The sequence below is a fragment of the Mus caroli genome, unplaced genomic scaffold, assembly GCF_978045245.1.
Source record: "Mus caroli unplaced genomic scaffold, Mus_caroli_1 scaffold_10, whole genome shotgun sequence".
Classification (NCBI taxonomy): domain Eukaryota; kingdom Metazoa; phylum Chordata; class Mammalia; order Rodentia; family Muridae; genus Mus; species Mus caroli.
This window is the reverse complement of record NW_028227265.1, coordinates 3,615,921-3,641,632: the sequence shown is the minus strand read 5'-3', so window position 1 is coordinate 3,641,632 and position 25,712 is coordinate 3,615,921. Positions and strand designations below refer to the sequence as shown.

General features: G+C 46.3%; 1 protein-coding gene across 1 annotated transcript; it reads left to right on the top strand.

Annotated features, from left to right (window-relative positions):
- The first annotated feature begins 9,343 nt into the window (after positions 1-9,343).
- Map10 (microtubule associated protein 10) lies at positions 9,344-12,851 on the top strand. The gene has a single exon (XM_021170085.2). It carries the CDS (start codon positions 9,375-9,377, stop codon positions 12,042-12,044), a length of 2,670 nt encoding a protein of 889 aa, XP_021025744.1. The 5' UTR covers positions 9,344-9,374; the 3' UTR covers positions 12,045-12,851.
- The last annotated feature ends 12,861 nt before the right edge of the window (positions 12,852-25,712 follow it).

Sequence of the window (25,712 nt, the reverse complement as noted above, 5' to 3'; positions counted from 1 at the left end):
TCAAAGAATAATAAATACAATTTTTAAAAAAATGATGGCACAAGAACCCAAGTGTGATCTTGGTCTGGTTGCTAACAGACAAAGAGAAGTCCCCTGTCCCACTGCCCCTGCAGCTTAGTCATGGCTTCTCTGGGGACTTCATCTCCCTTTAGTCTGCATCCTCCCATGATGACTACAGTAGGCAGGAAGTGAGCCATCCAGACCCTCCTCCAAGGATGGATTGATAGCCTCAGTTCCAGCCAACTTGCTCAGAATCTGCCTGCCACATCTCGGAAGCCACCTGGCTTGAGGTCCACAGCCCTCCTGGGGAACTGGCACCTGGTGATCATGGTGGCCATCTGGGGGACACTGATGGGCATGTCACTCTGGTGCTTCCCACCAAGCTGATGATTCCTGGGGCTGCACTCTGCCTGCTGCTGCTCCCTCACAGGCACTGGTCTCCAGTCAGCAGCTGGCCCCTCTCCCCAGGCAGCATCTGCTCCTGGAGGGCTGATGGCCCTGCTGGTCTGACCCTGAGGCCCAGTGTGATTTCTAGCTGCCCAAGCGTGAGAATGCTCCTGACAGGCTGCACAACCCTGCCGCTTCCCCAGTAGCCAGACGTGACTCTGCTGTCCCACTCACGGATGACTCCAAGTGGAATCCCTTGGGTGCAGTTGGGCAAGAGACATTTTCCACCAGTGGCCTTTGGAGCATTGCTTTCACGCTGAAAGCTTCTGAAGCACCTCCCTTACTCACAGACCAGTGTTCACATCAGTGTTGTGTGGCCACTGCCTGTCAAGGGAAGCACTCCATTAAGGCCCCAGAAGAAAATAAGTCAACTCTCAGGAAGGTCCTGAAGCTTACAAGACTTGCAAGGTCCCTCCTCATGGCCTATCACCATTACTTTGAGTCACCCACCACGTTTCTGTAAGTAACCCCAATAAGCTTCCTGGTTTAGTGAGCTAGACTTGGGTGCAGTCACTTTTTGGCCTTTAGTGGGTGTCCTGCCACTTGTTCTAACGTGTGAATCAAATTCATTATTGCCCTTTTATGGATATTACTACTCTGGTTCTGTAGGTGAAAAAAAAAATGGAGACACAGAAAGGCATCCCATTAGTGAGGTGGGGAACTAAATTTAGACTTGGGCTTTACAGCCAGTGATGAGGTAGGTTTTGAACCTCCGTACCCCCAACAGCCTCCATCTGGCGCTAATGCAGCTGCTCCAGGATGTCCTTCACTGGCTACCACTGGCAAACATTACAGCAGCTACCATGTGAGACATAACACATTTCCCCACACAGAGAATCCTATGAGTCTTAAAACAGGGTCTTTGTGGGGAGGGAGGGGACTCTCCAGGATTTCTTGGCACATACCTCTACCAAACGCTCTCACCTCCTGCTGCACAGCTCCTCTCTGATTTGCTTGGACGGCCAAACATCTTGCTTCTGTGTCTAGATGGTAGAGCCTGGCGTTACCTTCTTGAATGTCAGTGGGAACCTGGAACTGACAGACAAAGGTCAGTGGGCTCGAGGAAGGTTCATTCACTTGTCACCCTATGTAAAACCCAAAAAGGAGTCAAGGCAGCCAGATGGCTCAGAGGCTAGAATCACTCACCTTGCAAGCTTGACCACCTAAGTCGGATCCCCAGAAATCATGCTCAAAGTTACTCTATGACCTGCAGTGTGCTCTGGAATGCAAGTGCCTGTACTCACACAATGATGGTTAAACGAACACACAAAACAAAGCAAAAAAAAAAAAAAGTCTAACAAGAAAACTGCCTGCAGTAAGTCAGCTAGAAAATGCTCCACACACCCTCCCACGGCACTCAGTTTTGCTGACTAGACATAATGACAGCAGCCACAATTAAACTACAGGGAAGGCGTTACCCCTTCCAATACTGAAAACCATAAGGTGGTCTGTTAGAGATTTTTTAAGGGTGAATCTTCTATTTGCTCATTAACTCACTGCTTTTTAATATTCACCAGGACTATGATTTGCACTGGCAGAAACACATCACCCAATTGCTGTAACATTAATCACTGATGTTTTTACCATCCATCCGTTCCCAGGGAACTGAAGTCTTTCCCATCCTTTAGCAGTTGGTTTTCACATCATCTCTGTGAAGTAAGGTGATCTAGTGAGTCACTGTGGCCAGGGTGGACCCTGGAGCATAAGAACCCGAGAGTCAGCTCTGCCCCAGGCAGAACTTACGGGGTCCTCTTCTGAATCGTTCTACCGAACAACTCTGGTCTCTCAGGATTTGTGTGTCCTAGGCTAATATGGCAGAATACTTACCTGCAATTTTACTTAACAGAAGAGAAAAGGCTATAAGGAAGTTAGAAATTACTATCTGTTTTGTCTCTCTGAGGACTGCAGACAGGATGTCTGCTGCTTGGACCAGGAGCTCTGAACAGGGAACTGGAATTTGTCTCTAAGGACTCTGGAATATACAACACCTGGAAAGTGATATTCCAGCCTGTGAGTGCTGTGGGGACCATATGCACTGTAGGATGATAACATTCTCCTTCCTTTCCTTGGTGTGCAGAGACTCTGGACTTGCAGTCACACTCCCGCTTGGCTTCTTACCAGGACCGCCTGCTGTGTTTGTTCCACGCCAGCACTCACAGAGCAAAGACGGCACCTGACCTCATCTCAGTTGGGAGGTGACAAACTCTACCATTGCAGTAAGCATGTTATTGCATGAATCAGAAATCAGAAATTCAGTTCCTGAAAAATGGAACAAGACCACAGATAAAACAATACAGGGAATCCAAAAAGGATAATTCTAAAGTGGGAAGTTTTTCATAGGGGTTTGCAACTCCCACGTTTATGCAAATGCATTCACTTTACACGGTTAAACTTGACCTTTTCAATACCTTGACTAATCATTTAGTTGCTCAGCTTAAATGCTTTCTGCATTGGCTGTCCCTTAAATATGGAAACCCACTGAAGCTTTCAAAGCCATTGTTTGGTGCAGTCTCTGGAGCAGTTCAGCGTATGAAGTCTGCAAGGTGCCTAGGAGTTTCAGAGAAGCAGCAGCTTGGACAGTCTAACCTCCTGGCTCTGATTAGGAGTCCGCTGTGGTGTTTATTAGAGATAATAGAAGCAAGGAAGAGAGCTCATTGTGGTGGCACAGCACTGTCGTGCCAGCATTTGCAAGGCTCAGGCTGGAGGATGGCGAGTGTGTATCTAGCTTGGAATGCACAGTGAGTCTGTTTAAAAAAATTTTTTAAAGTCTGTTTAAAAAATAAAGTACCAACGAAATAAAGAAGAAGCTTGGAAATGGAAGTGACAAAGGTCCCATGTCATCCCTGACTTACCAGCTAAGGACAAATCTTCTGAATTCCTGATTTGTGCACCATGAGGTTTAAACAGTCAGTAAGATGGCATCTGAAAAAGAAAAAAAGAAAAAAAAAAGCTGTGAGAAATCTACATTGCAACTCACATTTACAGTAAACATTTTCATCAGAACATGTACACTATTGGGGGTGGTGTGTGCTTAAAAGTAGGTCATACGATACAACTTTCCCCAGGGAGAATCAGGAAGTTAAAAAAATAACAAAAACATTTATGCAAGAATATTCATGAGCAATATGACTTCAAGGTGAGGATGGGAAGACTTCTAATGGTGTGAGAAAATGAAATACGTTGGTCTCATCTTACAGAAGAGGTGTCTGCAGATCCTTACACGTTTTGTTCTTTGAGAGGAGGAAGGTTCATTCACAAACAAATGAAAATTAGTGGTTATGTAAAAATGGCTTAAGGAGCTGGAAATATAAGCTGTGAGTGCCTTAAAGAGATACAGAAAAGAGGCAGATGAGAAGATGGAGGAGCATGGAAGAGTAGGGGTGACCCATCAGCCTGAGGGGTGTGGAGGGGGAGGGGGAGCATCAGTATGGAGGGCCATGGGGGGGTGTGACTCATCAGCATGAACAGACACAGTGACAGGGAGATCCACCAGCATGGAGGAGTATGGTAAGTGGGGATCCAACAGCATGGCTGAGCATGGTGGGGTTAGGGAAGCCATTATCTATGTGTCCAATTTTGTACACACTCTCTTGCATTCTCTTTTGAAGCCAGTCCTGTTGGATTAGAGATAATTAGAACCCCATACTTCAATGTGTGCAATCTGAGGGACAAAATTCAGTCCACCCCCACCTCAATTCATCTCCGAGGCAGTGGAAGCATTTCATACTCCCATCAGGAGTTCATCAGCACGCCAGTTTCTCTTCTCTCTCTTCAGGTGTTCCTGGTGTTTTGTGGGTCACTATCTAATGGGTGGAAGATGTGATCATGTCCCTCCTTGTAAGGCCTGGGAGATGTGGTTATGGTCAACCTCGGTCACGTGGGTTCTGTTGGCGGCTCTCAGTACTGCCTGGTATGGCAAGCAATGCAGATGGGAGGTGAGAAACAAAAACCAGAACCTAGGATTCAAAGGGAGGGAAAACCTGAGTCAGGGACCAAGGACCACAGCAAGCTGGTTTGGGCTCTTACCAGGGCGGACAGGGCTCCCTTCACAGGGGCTTCTGCTAAGAACCATAATTTCAAAGACGCAGAGTTTCCTGATGCCTGGGATCTTTCACAGCCTCACCTCTGGCTGTCTTACAGGCACCGAGCACCTTCAGAGCCGTTCACTGTTGGTATTTGACGGAAAAGAAATTCTATAGAGAAGCATGCTTGTAGAGAAACAAGCCAAGGAGGGGCGTTTACCCTGTTTGCTTCAATCCTTCTCCCTGGGTCCTGGATCCAGTCAAAATAACTGCAAAGCTAAAGGTCAGTTGAACTCAGTAGGGACTCTTTGAAAAGGCCCGCGCATTCTTGAAAGTACTGTGGGTTTTATGAAACCAAATTCTGCACAAAAAAACACTTTAAATTAAAAGCCATTACAGAGTCCTTTTTAATGTTTCAAATTTGTAGGCTGGGATATTTTCTGGATTACTGTGTTTTATCCAGCAAGTCCCACAAAAGACTTCATTCTTCATTCATTCGTTCACTAAGTGGGTTAGCTGCTCTAGACCAGCAAAAAACAAAGGGACAAACCACGAGCTGGGCGTGGCAGTGCCTGCAACTCCAGCATTTAGGACTCTGAGGCAGGATGGCTCACTGTTCATCTGAAGCAAGCCTGTACTACCCAGCATGAGTCTTGATTCAGATGATCCGGTGAGCTCCTAGACATGGAGAGGCCATGTCTCAAGGTTGATAATGCTCCTGAGGCTGAGGCTGACCTCTGCTCTCCACATGTGTGTGTGTGTGTGTGTGTGTGTGTGTGTGTGTGCACCTGCACACACAGGTACATGCACATACACTTAAGGAAAAAAGGGAGGCAAGGGCAGGTATGTGAAGGGAAAGGGAGAACATTACGCTAAGGGACTCGTGGAGAACCAGGGCATGCTCTAAGAAGAAGACAGTAAAACCCTTTGAGAGGCAGTTACATATAACAGGGAAGAAAGACCACGTTCAGGCCGAGAGACTTGAGATCAGAGCTGAGATGGGCAGAGAGGCGGAGGAGGGGCACCAGTTCCCATCCCTGCAGGAAGTGGGATGGGAACCAGGATCAGCCAGGGCAGATAGAGGCAGGAGGCCTAGCCTGGCCTGAGGTCTCAGACTGCTAAAGAGATTGTTCCGTGCTATTGTTATTTAAAATCCTTGTGTGCTTAGCATTTACTTTTTGCTGTGTGTAAAGCCTGACTGAGCCAAATTTCTGTTTGAAGTTCCAGCTGGATAAGTCTCAATACACACGTGCAGACTTTTAAAGGAGGATAAACTTTTAAATGCAAATTGCAGCTATCAACCTAAAATAGTTGGTGGGAAGTTTGGAAAGTATTATCAAAGGACTGCCTGTGCATCAGAGGGGAGAGCTGGAGAGGGGGCTCCTGTTGCTATATTTACCCAGAACCACCCTTCTTCCTCAAGTGGCTGGCACTGAGAAATGAGCAAGAATTCCAGATACGCTTGGCCTTTCAGATCTATAAATAGCACGCCTGCTATTTATATGCGACCTACTTACAAACACCCTTTAGGAAGTGGCTACCTGGGACAGTCAGCACAATTGGATAGGCCAGAACTTCCCAGCTCCTGCAGGGAAAGGAAATGTCTGCTTGCTGAGAGCATTGCTCAATAGGTAAAGCATTTGCTGCATGGACCTCTCAGAACTCAGAACTCTCTCAGAACTGATAGCCTGGGCAACACAATGCGATCACAGCACAGCCCTGCTGCGGGGAGGCCAGCTAGCCTGTCCTAAGAAGCAGTGAATATCCCATCTCAGAACAAAGTTAAGTTGTTCTGGTCCATTTTCAGTGGGTGTGCTTACAGCCAATCAGAGTCCAGATGAGCAGGAGACACCAGGCTCTCTAACCCCTCTCAGGTTCTTGCTTGTCTCACAACACTTGAGAGATTGGAGGTTTGGGCTGTCTGCTATTTGAGTGAGTAAAGGGGGTGGTGGTCTCAAGCCCCCAAATATTCATTAACTAAGGCTTTCGTCTGAAGATAGTCTGGAGTATGTGGCACTGAATAACCATGAAGAGAGGACCCTGCCAACCAATAAGATGGGGACTTGGGGAAGGGAGCTATGCTAGATTGTGATGAGTACCAGACCATGAGAATAGCATGGCAGGAATTTCTTGAGATCAAGGACTGCAGGGGCTGGAAAGATAGCTCAGTAGATAAAGCACTTGTTGCTCTTACAGAGATCCTGGGGTTCCATTCCTGGTGTTCACAACCATCTGTAACCCCAGTTCAAGAGAATCAGATGCCCTCTTCTGATCTCTGTGGGTACCAGGCATACAATTCTTGCACAGACCTACATGCAAGCAAAACACTCATACACATAAGATCTAAAAAATTAATTCAACTACTGTATTTTGTTAAATGACCACACCCATCACCGCTTTCTCTCTGTACTGGGTCCCTTCCCCTTTGCTCTCACTAATGCCTGACTTATTACCGAGTATGTGTGTGTGTGGGGGTCTTGTTTCCCCATGAACTACACACACATACATACACACAAATGCTGTACACACACATGTGAACACACACACACAGGAAAAGATATAGGCTTCCCCCAGCAACACACCATTAACATCATCAAAGGCCCTGGGAGGCTTTGATAGCACTTCCCTCCAGTATGTGATGTTCTGTCATTTGTGATTAACAGGAAGCCTGTGAAACAAACATACTACTGTTTCATGTAAATATTTGAGCACTCACACAAGCACAGAAAATAACACCATGGTGACTGGCAAGATGGTTCAGAGAGAGAGGCAAGCAGTGGGTATCTGTGTGTGATTCCTTTTCTTTAATGTGATATGGGAAGTGGAGACAGGAGAGCCTCCTGGAAGCCTACAGGTCAGCTAGTCAGGAGTACGTGGCATTGTATAATCAACAAGAGAAAAGCTCACCTCAACAGGGTAGAAGAAGACCGCAAAAGATGTCCTCCGACCTCCAGACATGTGTCGTGAACAGTATGTCAGTATGCAGTGACATACAAGTCATCTCTCTCTCTCTCTCTCTCTCTCTCTCTCTCACACACACACACACACACAATCATAAAGTAAACGACACCAGGAACTTTCATATGCTTCTTCACAGATGCAACAATGAAGACTTTGGCTGAGGATATAACTCGGTGGGTGAGCATGGCCTACCATACTACAAGCTCTAGGTCCCATTCCCAGCATTACCTGAAATTGGGTTGTGGAGGCACACAGACCTGTAAATATAACCCATCTCTGCAGGTTGGGCCAAGCTAGGTATGGTGGCTGATGCCTGTGATCCTAGCACTGGAGGCTGTAATGGGTGGATCACAAGATCAAACCTGGGTGGCAAATGAGACCCTGCTGCCACAAAGACAAACAAACACCAGGCTGATTTTCCTACAGAATAAACCATTTACTGCTGTAGCTAATTCTACGGAATAAACCTCCAGAGAGGCCCTGAATTTGCCTCTCTGCTGTTGAGTGATGGTCTTAGCTTCCTGAGCCATGTTTTTTACCTGGATGCTGCTAGTTTTCTACATTTAACTAAAGACGGGAAGATCTAACATCTATTGCAGCTTGAACACTTGTTGCTATGCAACCTAACTGATGAGGTTACCAAGAGGACTAAGACCAACAAGAAGCTGGTAAGGACCCAGCATATTTTGGTGCCTGTGGAGGGTGGAGCATCACAGCTGATGGTCGGTCACCTGCTTCCCTCCTTCCCCTTGATGGTGTAACTGAGGGAGCCAGGACTTTATGACTGCATATGTTTTTCTACTCTATCCTTGTGACTGTGCTACCATTCTGACAGTGAGACAGTGACGTGTGTGTGTGTGTGTGTGTGTGTGTGTGTGTGTGTGTGTGATACGCACAAGGGTTGTGTCTGCCTCAGAATCACCCACAACATGAGACCAACACAACGTGTCTTTGTGAGTTCTGACTTAAGATCAAATAAATAGGAATTGAGACTCCTGATCTGCATCTTATATGAGAGACCAGGGTTGGGAATCTACGAGACACCCTGGAAGTTGTGGAGCTTCTGAACTTGGATCTGAGTGAGATGTAATATCGTGAAATGGGCTGGTGCTAACTTCCTCTGTGCGCAGCTTGTTCACTACAGATCTCCAGTGGCAGACCCTACTTTCACTCACGGCTCCTCCCAGACATATGTACCAATGCCATTTAGCTACTAACTGAACCAATCACTTCTTCCGCTCTCATGGCGGTGGTAATGAAGATCGTATGCAGTGAACAAGCACTCTTCCACTGAGCTGCACCTCCAGCCCTGACCCTGGTGTTCTGAAGACACACCAGAGTGGTCAGATGTCAGGGTGGGAGGTGAGGGCTCTGGTGGGTGTTAGGGTGCACTGACCCAATACACTGAGAGTTCTCCTACACCTGGGCGGTGCAAGGTGGTCACAATGGAAGCTGAGGTCAAACCTCCTGAGAAGGCTTCAAGAAGCCACAAGTCCGGTGAGGGCAGCATGGCCTGCTAGTGATCATTGTGTGAGAGGACAAAGAGAGGAAGGAGCCTGTGACAGAAGCTACAGCCTCTGACAGATGCACAGCAACCACAAAGAAGGTTGACTTAGGCAGTGGTCAGCGGGCTCTGAGGCCTGAATGGGCAGGGCGGCCCATTTACTTCCGGTACGTGATCCCTAAAGACGTGGGATCTGCGGTGATGAAATATAAAATAGAAATTATATTTATTTATATAAAAATTTAGAGAGAGTGCTGCTTTAGCCATCTAATCCCTCAGTACCACGCAGCTGCCCTGACAAAAGCCCAAAGGCAAAGGAACTCCCAAGAGCACTCGGGGCCGAAAGTCAAGTCTCGCGAGTGCCGCGAGGGCGCAGCCGGTCACGTGACCCTCGCTCCCGCTGGCGGAGCGAGCTGACGGCGTCGCCCCGGGCAACAGCAATGGCGGCCACGGCGGCCGGGCGGCTCTTCTCGCTGGAGCTGCTCGTGGACTGGGTGCGGCTGGAGACCGGGCTGTCGCCGTGCGCTGCGAGCCCCGCTGTGGCGTTTCGCCTGCTGGACTTCCCGCCGCTGCTCGTCTTCCCGCCGGCCGCTCCTGGCCCGGAGCCCCAGCGCGGCGCCATCAGCTTCGGCCGCGGCAAGGCCTGCCTACTGCGCCTGCACCCGGCCGCCCTGCGGCGCCCGCGCCTGCGCGCAGCCCTGCTGCAACTGCCCGCGGGCCCGACCTCTGCGCCCCGCCTGGTGGGGGCTTGCGACGTCCTGCTGGTCCCCTCCCTGGGCCAGCGAGGTGTATTCGCCCTGCGCGGGCCAGAGGCCGAGCGTGTCGGGGAGTTGGCGCTCTTCTATCGCCTGACCGAACTGGGACGCTTTCCCCCGGGGGTTCCGCAGCTGCGAGGCCTGCTGAGCCCTGCTTGTATCATGGGCTCCGAAGCCCTGGAGGTGTCAGAGCCACGAACCAAGGAGACCTCGAAGCCATGCACCAAAGACACCTCTGCCAGATGTCTACAGTGTGTTTCAAATGCACGCCTTCTGGAGGCCTCAGAGCCATGTGCCAAGGATACCAACAGCTGGTCTGCAGGAGACTCAGACGCCTCAGCTGTCCAGAAGTCCTGGGAAGAAGCAGTCTTACACAGTAAGGCTAGCTCTGGGGACATGGCTTCTGCCCCTTGTTCACCCGCTCCCAGTGGGAGAACTGTCAGTTCTGTCAGTCAGGAGGTCACAGAACTGGATTTTGAAACCAACACATTTTGCCCTCCTCCTCTGTATTACACTCACCTGACTCAGGAAAAGACTCCTTCTGCCAGGGTTGAAATCACTATTGAGCCTCAGAGAAACGAACCTGAGGATCTAGATGACATTTTCCCCGAAACAAAACTCGTAAGTCCTCCCTTAAAGCCAGCGAAACATACAAGATCTGCAGTGCAGGAGAGCCCTCCGGTGCTTCCAAATCTTCCACAGACTCAGGGTCCAGGAGAAGCGAACGAAGCTCCGAGTCCTTCTCAGATTGAACAAAGTCCAGTCAATGCAATAAGACAGCTGCCACTATTGAATGCTTTATTGATTGAGTTGTCCTTGCTGTGCAACCAGCCCATGGCAAGTCCCACCCAGGTGCATCCTCATTTAGCCTGGTTGTACAGAGGTGAACACAAGGGGCCAGACCCTTCCACCAAGTCCACATCCCCGTCGGAATCAAAGAGCAACAAGCTTTCTGTGCGAGAAAATGAAAAGTTGGTGAATCCCCAGTCTAAAAAGAACCCTAAAGGTCATCCAAAGATCAGTGGCAGCCCTCCACCAAAGGTTACAAAGGGGAGGCTGCTGTATGGCTTAACAAATACACTGAGACTGCGTTTACAGCAGACAAACCCCAACATGCTGGTTGTACACGAAAAGAGAGAACAGTACAGGAGGTCACAGATACAAGCTGTGGGGCCAAAGTTGCGAATCCCCTCCTGGAAAGGGAAGGTGTCAAGCTTGGCAGCAGAAAGCCAGATGTCACCACAGCTGCCTGCGGATACACCAACAGACTCTAATGGGAAACTACCAAGCTTGGCAGTTCAAAACCAGTTGCTACCACAGCTGCCTGGGGATGAATCTTTAGACTCCAATGGGTCTTTTGTTGAAGGTAGTGATACTTCAATGCAAATCAGCGCAGGCTTTGATGAGTCAAGCACAACTAAAGAAGTGAAACAGAGCCATGCCATGAAACAAGAAATGGTTGACCAGAGTGAAAACAGAACGGTTGTCACTGCTCTGAGAGCACCCGTGAGCCCTGCAGGCTCTGTCACCACAGAAAGATCTCAATCAAATAGTTTCGGAGGAAACTGGAAAAAGAAAGTCCCAAGCCCAGGGCTTTCCCTACAGGAACCTACCGTTGACAAAACTGTGAATGAGGGGAAAGATAGTAGGCAAGTCAAAGCCATAAGTGCTGCTGATACAAGTGAAAATAGACCAACCAGTAGAAAAAGTTCATGCGAGAGCATCTCAGAGCTACTGTATCTGGATGGGTTCACCAGCCCTTGTTATTCTGAAGATTTCTGCACAACTGAGAATAACAGCAGAAGTCTGCCGGCTCCCGACAGCAGCACAGGGGCAGAACATGTGCAAAAGGGTTCACGGGCAAGCAAGTCAAGTGAGGCAAGGCTGTCCACAAGGAAAAACAGCAGTGAAGCGAGTTCTGTGCTCACCCCTCCCTTTTCTGCTGGCTCACCAGTGTGTTCTCATAAAAGATCCCGTGTACTGAAGATTCGTGATAGTCTGGAGGAAGCAGCCAGTCTCTCTACCAGTGACTTTTCATCACAGTGGACAAATGAAAAGGAAAACCAGGCAGATCCAGGTAGTTCAAAGGTCACGAGGAAAGGACGGGACAGCTCCACTAAACTTAAAGTAAGAGCTGGTCACAAGTCATCTGAGAAGAGCCAGTCACCAAGGACATCTCAAGTGAGTTCTTACGAGCCATCAAATTTGTCTGAGCTAGAACTCAAGGCCATAGATGACAGTGACTCAGCTGATTTCCAAGAAGAGGAAGATGGCCTTGGCTCATTACGCATCTCCAGACAGTGCAAAGACATCTGTGAGTTAGTAATAAATAAACTTCCAGGATACACAGTGTGAAAGTAACCTATTTTCAAAAACTAGTTCTATAGCTACTGGGTGCTGATACTGAAGAGTTGTAATAACTCACACATAACCTTAGTATGTATGTGATAGTTCTTAAGAAATGTAAATAGTTCAAAATTGATGTTTCTTACCCTACAAACTGATTGTACTCTGAAGTCACTGTTAGGCTTAGGAGTGATTCCTTTGTAAAATGCTTAAGATGAAATGTCTATACTCTCCGATCATATCTGTCTTGAAGAAAAGATTATTCTAAAGTTGGCATTTCATGTACCATTGTAAAAAGAAGGGCTTGCTAATAAGTTTAGCACCAGTTCTTAATGGGAATAAATCTTGCAACAGATGGATATGTTAGAGCTTGAGATGCCGAAATGTATTTGTGATCTACCCCTGCCGCTAAGAGCTTTTGGTTTACAGATTTTCATAACATTCTGATCTTTTATTACTTACTCTCCCTTTTCTCTTACTTGATGAACACTTATTTGAGCTTATGTTTTTTGATAAGAGGATCTGTCCTGTTTTACACACCAATATTATTTTGGTTTTTATGAAGTTGCTGAACAAATGCCTTAGCATTTAAAACACCTACCATAGGCTGTAGCACTAACACTAACAAGAAGGATGGAAACTTCCTAATGGAGACATGTTTGAGTAGTGCTTTACTATTGCTGAGTATAAACAGCTTTCAAGTGTTCTCAGGGTTAGGGTTTAGAGAGAACAAAATGAGGCTTTATCCTCATGTATTTCCACAAATAGGAGTTTGATTTATGGTTGAATACTTCCGTGTATTTAATAAACACTTGTGTTTTCAGGTTGTTTGGTGTTTATTTTTAATGTGGGAGAGCTTTTTTCCATATGCCCTAGTCATTGGTTCTGAATGATTTCCATTGACTTTAGACTTGATTCTGTGTTCTGATATCTGTAGGTATTTACATGCAGTTGTATCACCCTCTTAACTCTTAGACTTTTTAATGATGCAAGTGTTCTGGGACCTGTTAGGCAAAGCCCTGATTTCCCTTTCTCTGTGAACAACTACATAGCTATGTGGCCATGTTCCAAGTGATGGTGATAGCAGGTAAGACTTATAATGAGAAGAGGAGTCTCTCTTTAAGGGTCATTGTGAATAAAAGTAAATAAGAATGAGCCTGACATTCCTGGGACAGAAACTGTCATCTTGATGTTTATGTTCGTCTGGTATAAAGGACATGTGTTGCACAAGAGAAGTTCCAGATTGTAGAAAGACTCAAACTCCAAGTACATAGTCAAGTTATGGGAGACAGGTGCAGTATGGCAGTGGGTTTTCTGTGAACACCAGTAAGTAGCTGTGGCTTTTGAATATTGTAAAATACTGGAAGTAACTATTCAGTTTCAGAAATTAAGTCTGGAAATGCAAAAGGACTTTCATGGCTACAGACTTGATTTTTCTTTGTCCAAATACATAAAATGTGTGTGGTATTTTGATTTTGTAAGACATAGCTTGGTACTCAAACATGAACTGTGTAAATTGTTTGACAGTTTTTTCATGGACAAGATGAAACTAAGTATTAGAAGATCTGTCGACAGTGAGAGAAGTGTCCCCCATAAATTGGTGTGCTTGAATGCTTGGACCTTGGTTTGTGGCATTGTTTAGGGAGGATATGTAAACTTTTGGAGGTAGAGCCTTGCTGGTAGGAAGTACATCACAGCATGGGCTGGGGGCTTTGAGGATTTATAGTTTTGTCCCATATGTCTTTCTGTCTGTCTGTCTGTCTGTCTGTCTCTGTCTATCTATCTATCTATCTATCTATCTATCTATCTATCTATCTATCTATCTATCTAATCTATCTATCTTCCTCTATGTAGATAAAAAAATGTGACAAACTAGCTTCCTGCTCCCATGACCATGCTTTCCTGCTTTTCCCCATGTCTTTTCCACCACGAGACCCCCCCCCCTTAAATTGTTTTGGTTGTGATACTTTATCATAGGAACAAAGAAGTAACTTAATGCAGTCAGCATTCTTTAGAGTCAGTGTTTATTATTTGAGATTTAAGTCCTCTGTGATGAGACTAGGTGAGGGAGATGACTTCCCAGTTGCGAGGTAAACCCATTACCAAGTGGGGTAGGGTAGGGCCAGATGAGCTTCCTTTGAGCTACTCCCAGGAGGCCAGTCTAAAGCTGAGGCACACAGCTGGATTCTAAGGAAGGTGGTGTTACCTTTAATATCACCTTTTGCAGCCTATCCCCCATTTTGGCCATGTGTTTTAATTCTTTTAGCTTTGGGCTTAGTTTTTTTTAAATACTTTCATAGTTTGTATTATTTATGAAGCCTGATTGATCTTACATGATTAAAACTACTGAAATATCGAATCTAGTTTTAGGGTCACAAGGAGGCTCTGTCATTTCACAGTAGAGCAGGACAGCTTTTCAAATGGACTGGATATCAAGACAATGACAGGGGTGAATGTGACTGGATCTAAACAATGCTAACCATGGTACCCAGAAGCCTTGGACATGCCCAGCAAATGCTGTCACTGAGCTGCACACTCAGCCCTTGGGACAAGGATTGAGAAGGAACGTGAGTGACAATGTTAGTCCTGGCTCTGTCTGCAGCTCAGGAAGCAGCTGGCAGTGTTAAATCTTAGACTGTTTCCTTGACAAATTCACAGAGGTCTGGACAAGGCACACCACCCATCTCCCTTCCCCTAGTTCACATACCTGTTGGTGGTGTCTTCTTCAGGCAAGAAGAGCACGTGTCATGAACTTCGCTCACACAGCTTATTGAGAGCTAGCCCCTCACATCTTGACTTGTGTTTTTTTCTGCATGTACAAGAGTAAATTGTTACAGAATTAGACCTAGGGACTAGACTTTTGTTTGCAACGAACGAACGGACAGGTCAAGACTGGAAATTTAAAATGACTTCTTAATTACCACATTTTTATTGGCAAGGTGAAGAAATGTGGTAACAAAGCAACACAGAAACAAGATGAACAGTATTTAAGTGTGTTAAGGAAAACTGTCCTTGGCTCCAACAGTATTTAAATATGTTAAGGTAAACTGTCCTTGGCTCCAAAGAGTGGTCGGTTAGGCTGTGTGTGTGTGTGTGTGTTCATTTGCATTAAAATGCACAGAGCAAAGCAGAAAGGTGGTCTACCTGCCAGGACTTGTGAGATGTTTCTCACTTTAGCCCAAAACAATTCAGTGAGAAGTTACTTGGTCAAGGACTATACAACACATTCTCTGCCTGATTTTCTCCCAGACCTGCCCATGCCAAGTACACTTTGAGGGGAGTGTCTCTGGGCTACAGTGCCAAACCTTAAGTGGGAGACATGTCTCCTTGTTCTTTAAAACAATGCTTAAGTGTACATATTCATTATAGAAAGCAGAAACAGAAGGCTCTGAGGAGAGTTTTGCTCTCACACTAGAGAGTTGAGGTTATAGTCCATCCTCAAATCCCGTAGAGCTTGGCAGGAGAGGTGTGACATAAGAATTAACCAGAGAATTGAGGAATTTCCCGTAGTTGTCCTCTGCCCTTCACCCACAAGCCTCTGTGCATTCATTCCTTCTCAACCCACCCTCACAAAATCAATAAATACCATCTTTAAGAAGGAAGAGAACAAGCACAGAAAAGACAGCTTACGGGTGACTAAAAGGCACAGCTGAGAACAGGTTCAAAATCCTCTTGATCTGACAAAGGTGACTGATGCTGGCCAAGTAAGAAGTGGTGCTTTCTAACAGGCCCAGGGGGACATCAGGTCCCATCAGCAGGGATAGGGAGCAGGGTTAGGACATGGGACAAGTTGGGGCAGATGCCAAACATGGAGTACAACAGAGAAAAGGTGGGCCTGGGCAATTTGTAGCCTGCTAGAAAAGGTGTTGGGATTTAAGGGGTCTCTGTTATATAGCTCGGGTTGTCTTGGGACTCACTATCTATGCCAGGCTGGCCTCGAACTCACAGAGACCCACCTGCTTCCACCTCCCCAGGGCTGGGGTAAAAGGCTTGCACCGCCACACCCGGTGGCAGTGAATGGTTTTCATTGCTGTTTTCTTCCTTTGGCTTTTACTTTTCAAACTTTTTTTTTTTGTTGTTATTGCCATTTTTAAAGAAATACTAAGTGTATGTGGTATGTGTGAGTGTAGTTGCCCATAGGGGCCCAAATAGGATTTGAATGAGACCAATTGAAGCTGAAGTTGCTGGTAGTTGTAAACTGCAGATCATGGATTCTGGGGACCTGTCAATTAAAACAAACAAACACGCCTTTAGCCAATGAGCTGAGGCAGGGAATAGGAGATGGGAGTTCCAGCACAGAGTGGGGGTAGGGGAAGGGAATTCTGGGAAATAGTCAGATGTGGGAGAGTCACCTGGGAACTCTGAGGGACAGAAGTCTAAAACTGAGAAGGTAACCAGCCATATAGCATGCTTAGACTAGAATAAACTGGATTGTTGAGGTATGAGCTAGTCAGGGAACAAAGCCAAGGTTACTAGCCTAGGCATTTATGCATATAAAAGAGGGCTCAGAGTCATTACTTCTAGGAACAAAGTGGTTAGGAGGAAAAGCCTACAGTTACCTTCGCAAGAGCCTGGCCTCAGCCATTGAGTTGTCTCTTCATTCCCTCATTGCTATTCTTTTTTTTTTAAATTATTTTATTTTATTTTTTTAAGATTTATTTATTTATTATATGTAAGTACACTGTAGCTGTCTTCAGACACCTCACAAGAGGGCATCAGATCTCATTACGGATGGTTGTGAGCCACCATGTGGTTGCTGGGAATTGAACTCAGGACTTCTGGAAGAGCAGTCAGTGCTCTTAACGGCTGAGCCATCTCTCAAGCCTCCTCATTGCTATTCTTAATGGGCCCTGTTAGTATATATCTTCAAATTATTTTAATTGAAATATGCTGGCTTTCTACAGAGATTTCAATTTGAATAACTTTCCTGGACACTTCTGCTCATAGGACCTGTCGGTAGAGTCCCTCCACTTTTCTTCTGTAGGCAATCATGTCCTCTGAAGTATATCAATTTATGAACCCCTGTGCCTCATCTTACACAGGACAGGGGACAGGAGAGGGCACAGTGGGTTGGGCACAGCATGTTTATTTGACCAGTGTTTTTCAGGAGCCAAACCACCAAGGACAGAGATCAGCACAGAGATCACAGTCAGGCATGTGGCCTTTGAGTAAGTAGTGTGTGCAAGCATGGAGAGAATGAAGCCGGACATGGTGGCGCACGCCTTTAATCCCAGCACCTGGGAGGCAGAGGCAGGTGGATTTCTGAGTTCGAGGCCAGCCTGGTCTACAAAGTGAGTTGCAGGACAGCCAGGGCTACACAGAGAAACCCTGTCTTGAAAAAAAAAAAAACAAACAAAAAAACAAAAAAACAAAAACAAACAAAAAAAAAATGGAGAGAATGGTGGGATGGCTCAGTGGTAACCGTGCCTGCCTCCAAGCCTGATGACCTGAGTCTGATGCTGAGATCCTGTAGTAGTAGCAGTAGTGAGAGAGAGAGAGAAAGAGAGAGAGAGAGAGCTGCCATAAATTGTCCTCTGATCCCCCACCATGTGTGTCCATAGCATGTGGACACACATACATATAAGTAAATGTGATCATTTTTTTAATAGACCAAACGTGGTGACACACACCTTTGGTACCAGCACTCAGGAGGCAGAGATAGGCAGCACTAGAGTTCTTGGTAGCCTGGCATAAGCAGGACAATTGACTTCAGTAATTCTGTGTTCTACCTCCCTGGGGTGGACGAGGTGTCATTTTTTACTGCTCGCAGGTCAGGACTCTCCAGGTTGTGTACAGTGTCACTGTAGGTGCTCAATGGATACATACTTCACAACAAGGACTATTTAAACTGTTACTGAATATATGTCTCAGCCGTGAATCCATGCTATGCCTATCAGGCTCCTTTCTGTTTATCCTGGCCTAATCACGTGCCCTTTCTTCTGTAGTCTGTTAAGAAGAGACTTCTGATGGTGACTGATACCATGGTCACGGGTGAATCCTGACACACCAGGGATATAGTTTATTGCTAGTGTTTCTTCATGTATGTGTGTTTCTGCATTCCTGCATGTGCTGTGCATGTGTGTGGGTGAGTGTGTGTGTGTATGTATGTGTGTGTTCGTGCATGTTCAGACACCCAGGCATTGAGGTCAGAGGAAAACTTCAAGTGTGGGTCCTCACCTTGTTTGAGGCAGGATCTCTTTTGTTCCAGGCTAGCCTGACAGGGAGCTTCCAGGGATTTTCCTGTCCTCTGTCTCCCACCTTGCTGTAGGTGCGCTGGGATTACAGTCGGGCACTACCCTGGCTGTGCTGGGTGCTAGGGATCCAAACTCAAGGGCCTGCACCGAGTGTCAGTGCACTCAGTGTCTGCTCCGAGTCCCTGCAGTGAGCACTTTGGTTGTCTCTGCAGCCCTCCTCCCTCCTGTTCATTCAGCTGTCTCCACACATGTCCACTGAAGGCTGGGGACTTTTCCTTGTGACTGTGATGCTTTCTAGTGGACATCTTTGTTTTGAGTGTTTGCAGATCTGGTTTTATGCGGCTGGAGATGCCAAGTGGATTTCTATTTCCTAACATTTTAAAGTTGAGTGCCTTTCTCTTTATGACTGTGTGAGCTTAAAGCTTCACAATAAACATTTTAAAGCAAAAGAGTCACTGAGGCTTTTGTTTTAGCTCTTCTATGCAGGAGATCCACCTCTGCATCTGTCTCCACCACCCCTTCCTCCCCTCCAACCACAGGGCTGTGTTCAGCATAGACCCACTCACCCTCCCTCCTCTGCCCTCCTAACTGCTGACCTTGCAGTCTGCCTGCTCCTCTCCTCCTCTGCACTCTCAGAACCTGCTTCTTCCAGCCCGCTGTCTAAACACTCTGCGCCCAGCTCTCTCCCTGGCTCTTGCACATGGGTCTAGCGTGTCCTAGTCATCTTGCTTCCCTGAGGACAGCATAAGAGGCAGTGATGATCCTCCCAAAATGCAAGTCTGTGTTTACTCACTGTCCCAAGACCAACGGGGGCAAAGCCTGATCGCCACTCCACCAAGCAGCAACTCTGCCATTTTTCTGCGGGAGCATTCTCCCTTTGTGCCGTACTCATCATTCTCTCTCTTGCTCCACCCCACTTTGTGCCTGGGTGCTTCCTTTAGGACACACAATTGCACTCAATAAATGCTCACTTAATGCATGAGTACCTAAATAGTCATAGAAACAAATGGAGCATCCTTAAAAGGGTCACAGCAAGTGGTGACAAAACTGGGGAGACAGCTGTAGGATGGACAAACACACACACACACCATACACATACACACATCACACACACACACACAAACATACACATACACCACACACATACACACATCACACTCATACATACACACAACCACACACACCACACATCCACACACATACCACATACAGAGACACACACCACAAACACACATACACATATCACACACACACACACTCACATGCACATACCACATATACACACACACATACACACAACCACACAGACCACACACATACACACACACTTGCATACACACACAACCACACACACCACCTACACTCACACATACACACACATACTACACACATATCCACACACTACAAACACACATACACATATCACACACACTCACATGCACACACCACACATACACACTACATACCACACACTACGCGAACGTGCGCGCACACACACACACACACACACACACACACCTCCCCCCTGTCCCTTTCCCAAGGAAATGACCAACATTTGTTGAGGATTCAGAAAACCACTTTGCTACAGAGAAAATTTCAATTACACGATGGAGATTAAAGTTTCAGCGCTTGGGAATAATTACAAAGATGGTTTCCATTATATAGGTTCAAGAAGAAAAGGGAAGAGAAAAACAAAGACAGGCATGAAAACCCAATGGAAAAGCCTTTCAAATGCTAATCAAATTATTACCTTTATTTCCATCCCAGAAAACTATTTCAAAGCCTCAGACCCCAAGTCTAAGTCCCAAAGACCAATGGAGCCAAGTGATGCGGTTAAAACTCAGGAATCTGGGGCTGGAGAGATGGCTCAGCAGCTAAGAGCACCGGCTGCTTTTGCAGAGAAGGGGCTTGATTCCCAGCACTCATTCAAAGTGATTCTTAACCACCTGTAACTCCAGGTCCAGGGACTCTGACTCCATTCTCTGGCCTCCTTGGATGCTTGTGCACACACATGCACAAATAAAAATACTTTTTTAAATTACAAGAATTCCGAAAGTGTGGGTTGAGGAGCAATTGCAAAGAGACCCTGCTTTAGAGCCATTGTTGAAGAGAAAGCTGGTAGTCACGGTGATGTGTCCTCCCCGTGGGGCATCTGTGATTGACAGGCGGTATATGCTCTCAGTCTTGCAATCCTTTCATCTCTGTGGTTTCTTAACTGCTTGCCCAGGAGTGCTATGGCCAAGGGTGTCTTCCAACCCTTTTATCATCTGTGATGATCTTCGTTTCATCTTCATCTTTATGGACTTCTGAAAGGTGAGCATCTTTGCGTCCTGTCACCCAGGATTCTTTTGCTTTTCCTCAGTGGGTCTCTTCTGGGGAAGCCCCTTGCCTTCTTCTTTTTGAGCATCATGATTCTGTGAGTGTAATTCCCTTCCCTCATTTAACAACAGTTGTGTTTCCCGGGGAACAGTGATTGGAAGGCACGTGAGTCCCCTTCAGGAAGTATTTTAAGCCTCTCTCCACCTCAGTGGGTTTAAGTGATGAAGGACGTTGGAAGTCACCTGGGAGCCCTTGAAGGAGGGAGTTCCCTGGAGATGGGGCCAACAACAAGAGGGAAATAAGAAAATTGGGTCCTGGTCAGGGTTGAGTCTAGGTTTTGCAGCTGAGAAATGGTAATTATTGAGCTCTTGAGTTATATAAGAAAACCTATGCTTTAGTTTCGTTTCTATTTCTGTGATGAAATACCTCAAAGGAAACAACTTTAAGGGTGTGGAGTGTGGATTATTCAGTGTAGAATTCGAGGTTACATACAGTCCATCTCTGTGGGGAATTCAAGATGGGAACTTGAAGCAGCTGGTGACATATCACACAGCCAAGAACAGTAAGAGAGTGGACACAAGAATATTAGTGCTCAATATGCTCTCTACTCACGCAGCCCAGGATCTTTGCCTCTGGACTAGTGCTGCCTACTGTGGGCTGGATCATCTGATCTCAATGAACATAATCAAGGTGATAACCTACAGATGTGCACAGGCCAACCTGATCTAGATAATCCCTCATTGACACTCTCCTCCCAGGTGATGATACATTGTGTCAAGTCAACAATTATAGCCAGCCATTTTGCAGCTTAATGGTGATTCAAGCCTTTTATGGGAGCACTCCAGAGGCAGAGGAAGGCAGATTTCTCTGAGTTCGAGGCCAACACGGTCTACATAGCGAGTTTCAAGTGAGCCAGAGTTACGTATTGAGTCTTTGTCTCATAAAACAGAACTAGCCATCACAGCCCACTTTTTAATTTAATTTAATTTTTCAGTATATCAAAACATTTATTCATAGCCTTGTTACAAATGTGCATTCATCTATGGGGAGTTTTGACATGCTACCTAGAAGATTTAAATCACTCATGCTTCTGAGGAAAAACATTTCCAAATCAAGGACATCCTTAAGCTACTTTGTGCTCCCTCGTGTCATCGTCAGCTTTGTGCTCCCTCGTGTCATCGTCAGCTTTGTGCTCCCTCGTGTCATCGTCAGCTTTGTGCTCCCTCGTGTCATCGTCAGCTTTGTGCTCCCTCATGTCATCGTCAGCTTTGTGCTCCCTCGTGTCATCGTCAGCTTTGTGCTCCCTCATGTCATCCGGGAAGTCTCCGTCAGCTTCAGAAACCTACCTTGTGACTTGGACGTCTGCTCCATTTCCTCCCAGTTGTGAGCCTGGGCATACAGCGAAGATCTACATCCCAAACAGCTCTCGGCTTCCACACTTACCCACTTCGTGTGGAGTCCAGTGGCTATGCATCTCACACACCCACTGACACTGTTCTGTCTCCCTATTTCCTGGGAAGGGAACATAGGCCAAAGACTGCCATGGACACCCTAGATCCCTAGATCCCACACCACAAACACATCCCAAGCCCCAGTTACCATAACCCATTCTAAAACAAACCGTGGAGTGTAGGCTCTGGGAAACTGGTCATTGGTGCCTACTGTTGAAGTATGAATACCTGGGTTTAATCTCCAGCACCAACTCATGTGAGAAGCCGGGCAGGATGGGCAGCTGTGATCCCAATGATGGGGAGGCAGAAACTGGAGAGAATCCAAGGACCTTGTTGGCTATTGAGCCTAGTCCAGTCACTGAGCTCCAGGTTCAATGAGAGATCCCATCTCAAGGAATAAGATGGAGAACAATGGAAGAAGACACCCAGTGTCAACTTCTGGCCTTCATACCCATAGGACCTCACGCACACACATGCACACATATGCAAACATATGCAAACATAAACATACACATGCACACACACATACCTGCACACACATGTACAAACATAAACATACACATGCACACACATGAATGCATGTGTACACATGCACACACAATGCACACATGTACACACACACACACATGTATACACACATGCACACCCATGAATACATATACGCATGCACATACACGAATACATTCACACAGGCTCACATGTGCACACACGTGTATGTACACACGCACACACATGCATGCACACGTGAACACATACACATATGCGTGCAGATACACACACACACACACACACAATTAGAAATAAAAATGACTCTCTTGCATTTGTAAGCCTCTCAGTTTCAACCAAAGTAATTCCTGTACACAGTGGACATTTGATTGATGTTTGTCTTTCCTATTTTACCTGGTGACCTCTTACAAAGGTCTGAAAGATTCTGTTGATTAGAATGAATGGAGGAAATCAATCTTTGATGTGATGGACATGCTGTAAGTCTGTTCAGTCAAACATCTATGTGAAAGAATAAAAGCATGTTTCTTATTTCCATGTCCAGGCCACCCCTAACATGGGGAACTCTTCCCTCTGACTTCACAAAGAAAGAAGGGTGGGATTCCGAAATCGTGTGTTGACTTAAAGTTAGAACACAGCTGTTTATTCAGAAAGAACTTTTGTCAACTGCATTTGCAATCAAATGGGTCGTTTTAGTTTAACAGTGTACTTAGTAAAAGACTTTAAGATTCTCTTGTAAAACAGGGTAAGAGCTGGCGAGGTGGCCCAGCAGTTACAGGCATCGACTGCTCTTGCAGAGCACCTGGATTGGCTCCCAGCACCCACACCAAGAGGCTCACAACTGTCCACAACTCCAGTTCTCAGGGACCCAATACCCACAGGCCTCTGTGGGTATTTGCAGGTGATATGTATAAACTCAGGTAGACACACACATATCCACATAAATAAATGAATAGATAATTAAATAGTTACTGTAAAAAAACCAATAACTTCAGAATTTAAACTCAATGGTTCAGATACATCAATGGAAACGGAGAATAGCCAATATATAATCCCATTCCCAAAGACAGAAACTAACATATGGAATACATGTATTGTCTTCACAGTCTCTACATGCATATCCAACATGCTGTGTTTCCTATTTAAGAAGAATTTAAATATAGAAAAATTTCCATACAAAATGTATAAATACCATAATTTGCTTGACCAATCAGTGTCCTGTTCTACAGGCATACCTAAATATATTTTCTTGAGACAAGATCTCACTATGTACCCTCTGCTGGCCTGGAACTCACTGTGTAGACCAAGCTAGCCTTGAACTCACAGAGATCCACCTGCCTCTGCCTCTTGAATGCTGAGATTAAAGGTATATACCATGTCTGGCATCTAAATAGGTTTTTTAAAACCCCATCAATTGAGAAACCTTCAAATTGATTGCCTGTCAGTACTAGAGGTAAAGCTAATGAGCCATCACATATTTGGATAAATCTTATGAATAAAAGCCAAGGGTACTGGGAAGATGGCTCAGGAAAGCATAGCGAGCTGGGTTATAACCACCAGCATACTTATAAAAAGCCAAAATAATGGTATGGTCTTGTAATCTCAGTTCTGGGGAGCTGGAGGCAGGAGGCCCCCTGGGGCTCAGTAGCCAGCCAGCCTAGTAGAATTGGTGAGCTCCAGGGCCAGCAAGAGGTCTCATCTCAGGGGTGGATACACACACACACACACACACACACACACACACACCTGCATACACATGTGCTTATACAAAACATGCATATATATCAAACACACCAAGAATAAAATCCAAGGAAGGCAACAACTGTCACTACAATTTTTGAGCTCGATTACCAGATTGCTTGCCAAAAAGGCCATGGTGTTTCAACATTCCATGAGGTATAGGGCCTGAGGATAAGTGGCCACATTTATTTTCACATACCTTCTCCGTGAGGAATGGTTCTACTATGCTGCTTGGATGGGGAATGGTCCTACTGTGCTGCTTGGATGGGGAATGGTCCTACTATGCTGCTTGGATGGGGAATGGTCCTACTGTGCTGCTTGGATGGGGAATGGTCCTACTATGCTGCTTGGATGGGGAATGGTCCTACTGTGCTGCTTGGATGGGGAATGGTCCTACTGTGCTGCTTGGATGGGGAATGGTCCTACTGTGCTGCTTGGGTGGGGGATGGTCCTACTGTGCTGCTTGGGTGGGGGATGGTCCTACTGTGCTGCTTGGGTGGGGGTGGTCCTACTGTGCTGCTTGGGTGGGGGATGGTCCTACTGTGCTGCTTGGGTGAGGAATGGTCCTACTGTGCTGCTTGGGTGGGGGATGGTCCTACTGTGCTGCTTGGGTGGGGGTGGTCCTACTGTGCTGCTTGGGTGGGGGATGGTCCTACTGTGCTGCTTGGGTGAGGAATGGTCCTATTGTGCTGCTTGGGTGAGGAATGGTCCTACTGTGCTGCTGGGCTTCCTTTTATTTGCTACTGGATTAGGTGGCACTTTTTCTTACAAGTGAACTTGTCATTTTTATTATTTTATTTTACTTTTATTGCTGTAAGAATCTGTCTGTCCTTAGTGGCAATCCTTGAATCCTGCTCAAGTTTCCAGGCATCAGCAAGATACCTCTGCCCCGCTGCCTGGGTCCTTAGAGAGCCTGCATCCAAGTTAAGTTAAGGCTGGGCACATGCTCCTGGGGTCAGCTGTAGGTCAGGAGGGAACTGTACACTGTCCCAATCAGATGGGCTCCAGCATAGGACAGAAGAGCCAGGCCAGTCCTGGTTGGAACAGCGAGGTCCTGAGAGGGGACAAGCCTCTGGCCATTAGCCTAGGGACTGGCCTGTCTTTCCGCTGGCCTCATTTTGTTTGTCAAAGCAATTCCAGAGGCCAGCTGAGTCTCTAGGGTAGAAGAGAGACTCGACTCCCTTTGTGCACCAGTCCACAGGCACAGAGTGACAAGACTGTGGACAAGAAGACAGAGCAATTGCAGCACAACTCTCTTCAATCAATGTATCCTAAATCAATCGAAATGCTCTCGGAGCTTTTTGGAAATGATTCTGCAGTCTACAGTTAATTCAAAAAGAAGCAACTTCTGCTCGGGAACACAGATTCCAGCATCCTCAACGACATGACTTGCTGTGGAGGAGCACCTGAGGTTTTGTAGTCACTGAACAGAGGAAGATTATGAACCTCGATGACATCACCGGGGACAG

Bases quoted from the DNA above. Each gene is read 5' to 3' on its own strand.
- Map10 (XM_021170085.2), top strand. From the start codon at position 9,375: ATGGCGGCCACGGCGGCCGGGCGGCTCTTCTCGCTGGAGCTGCTCGTG.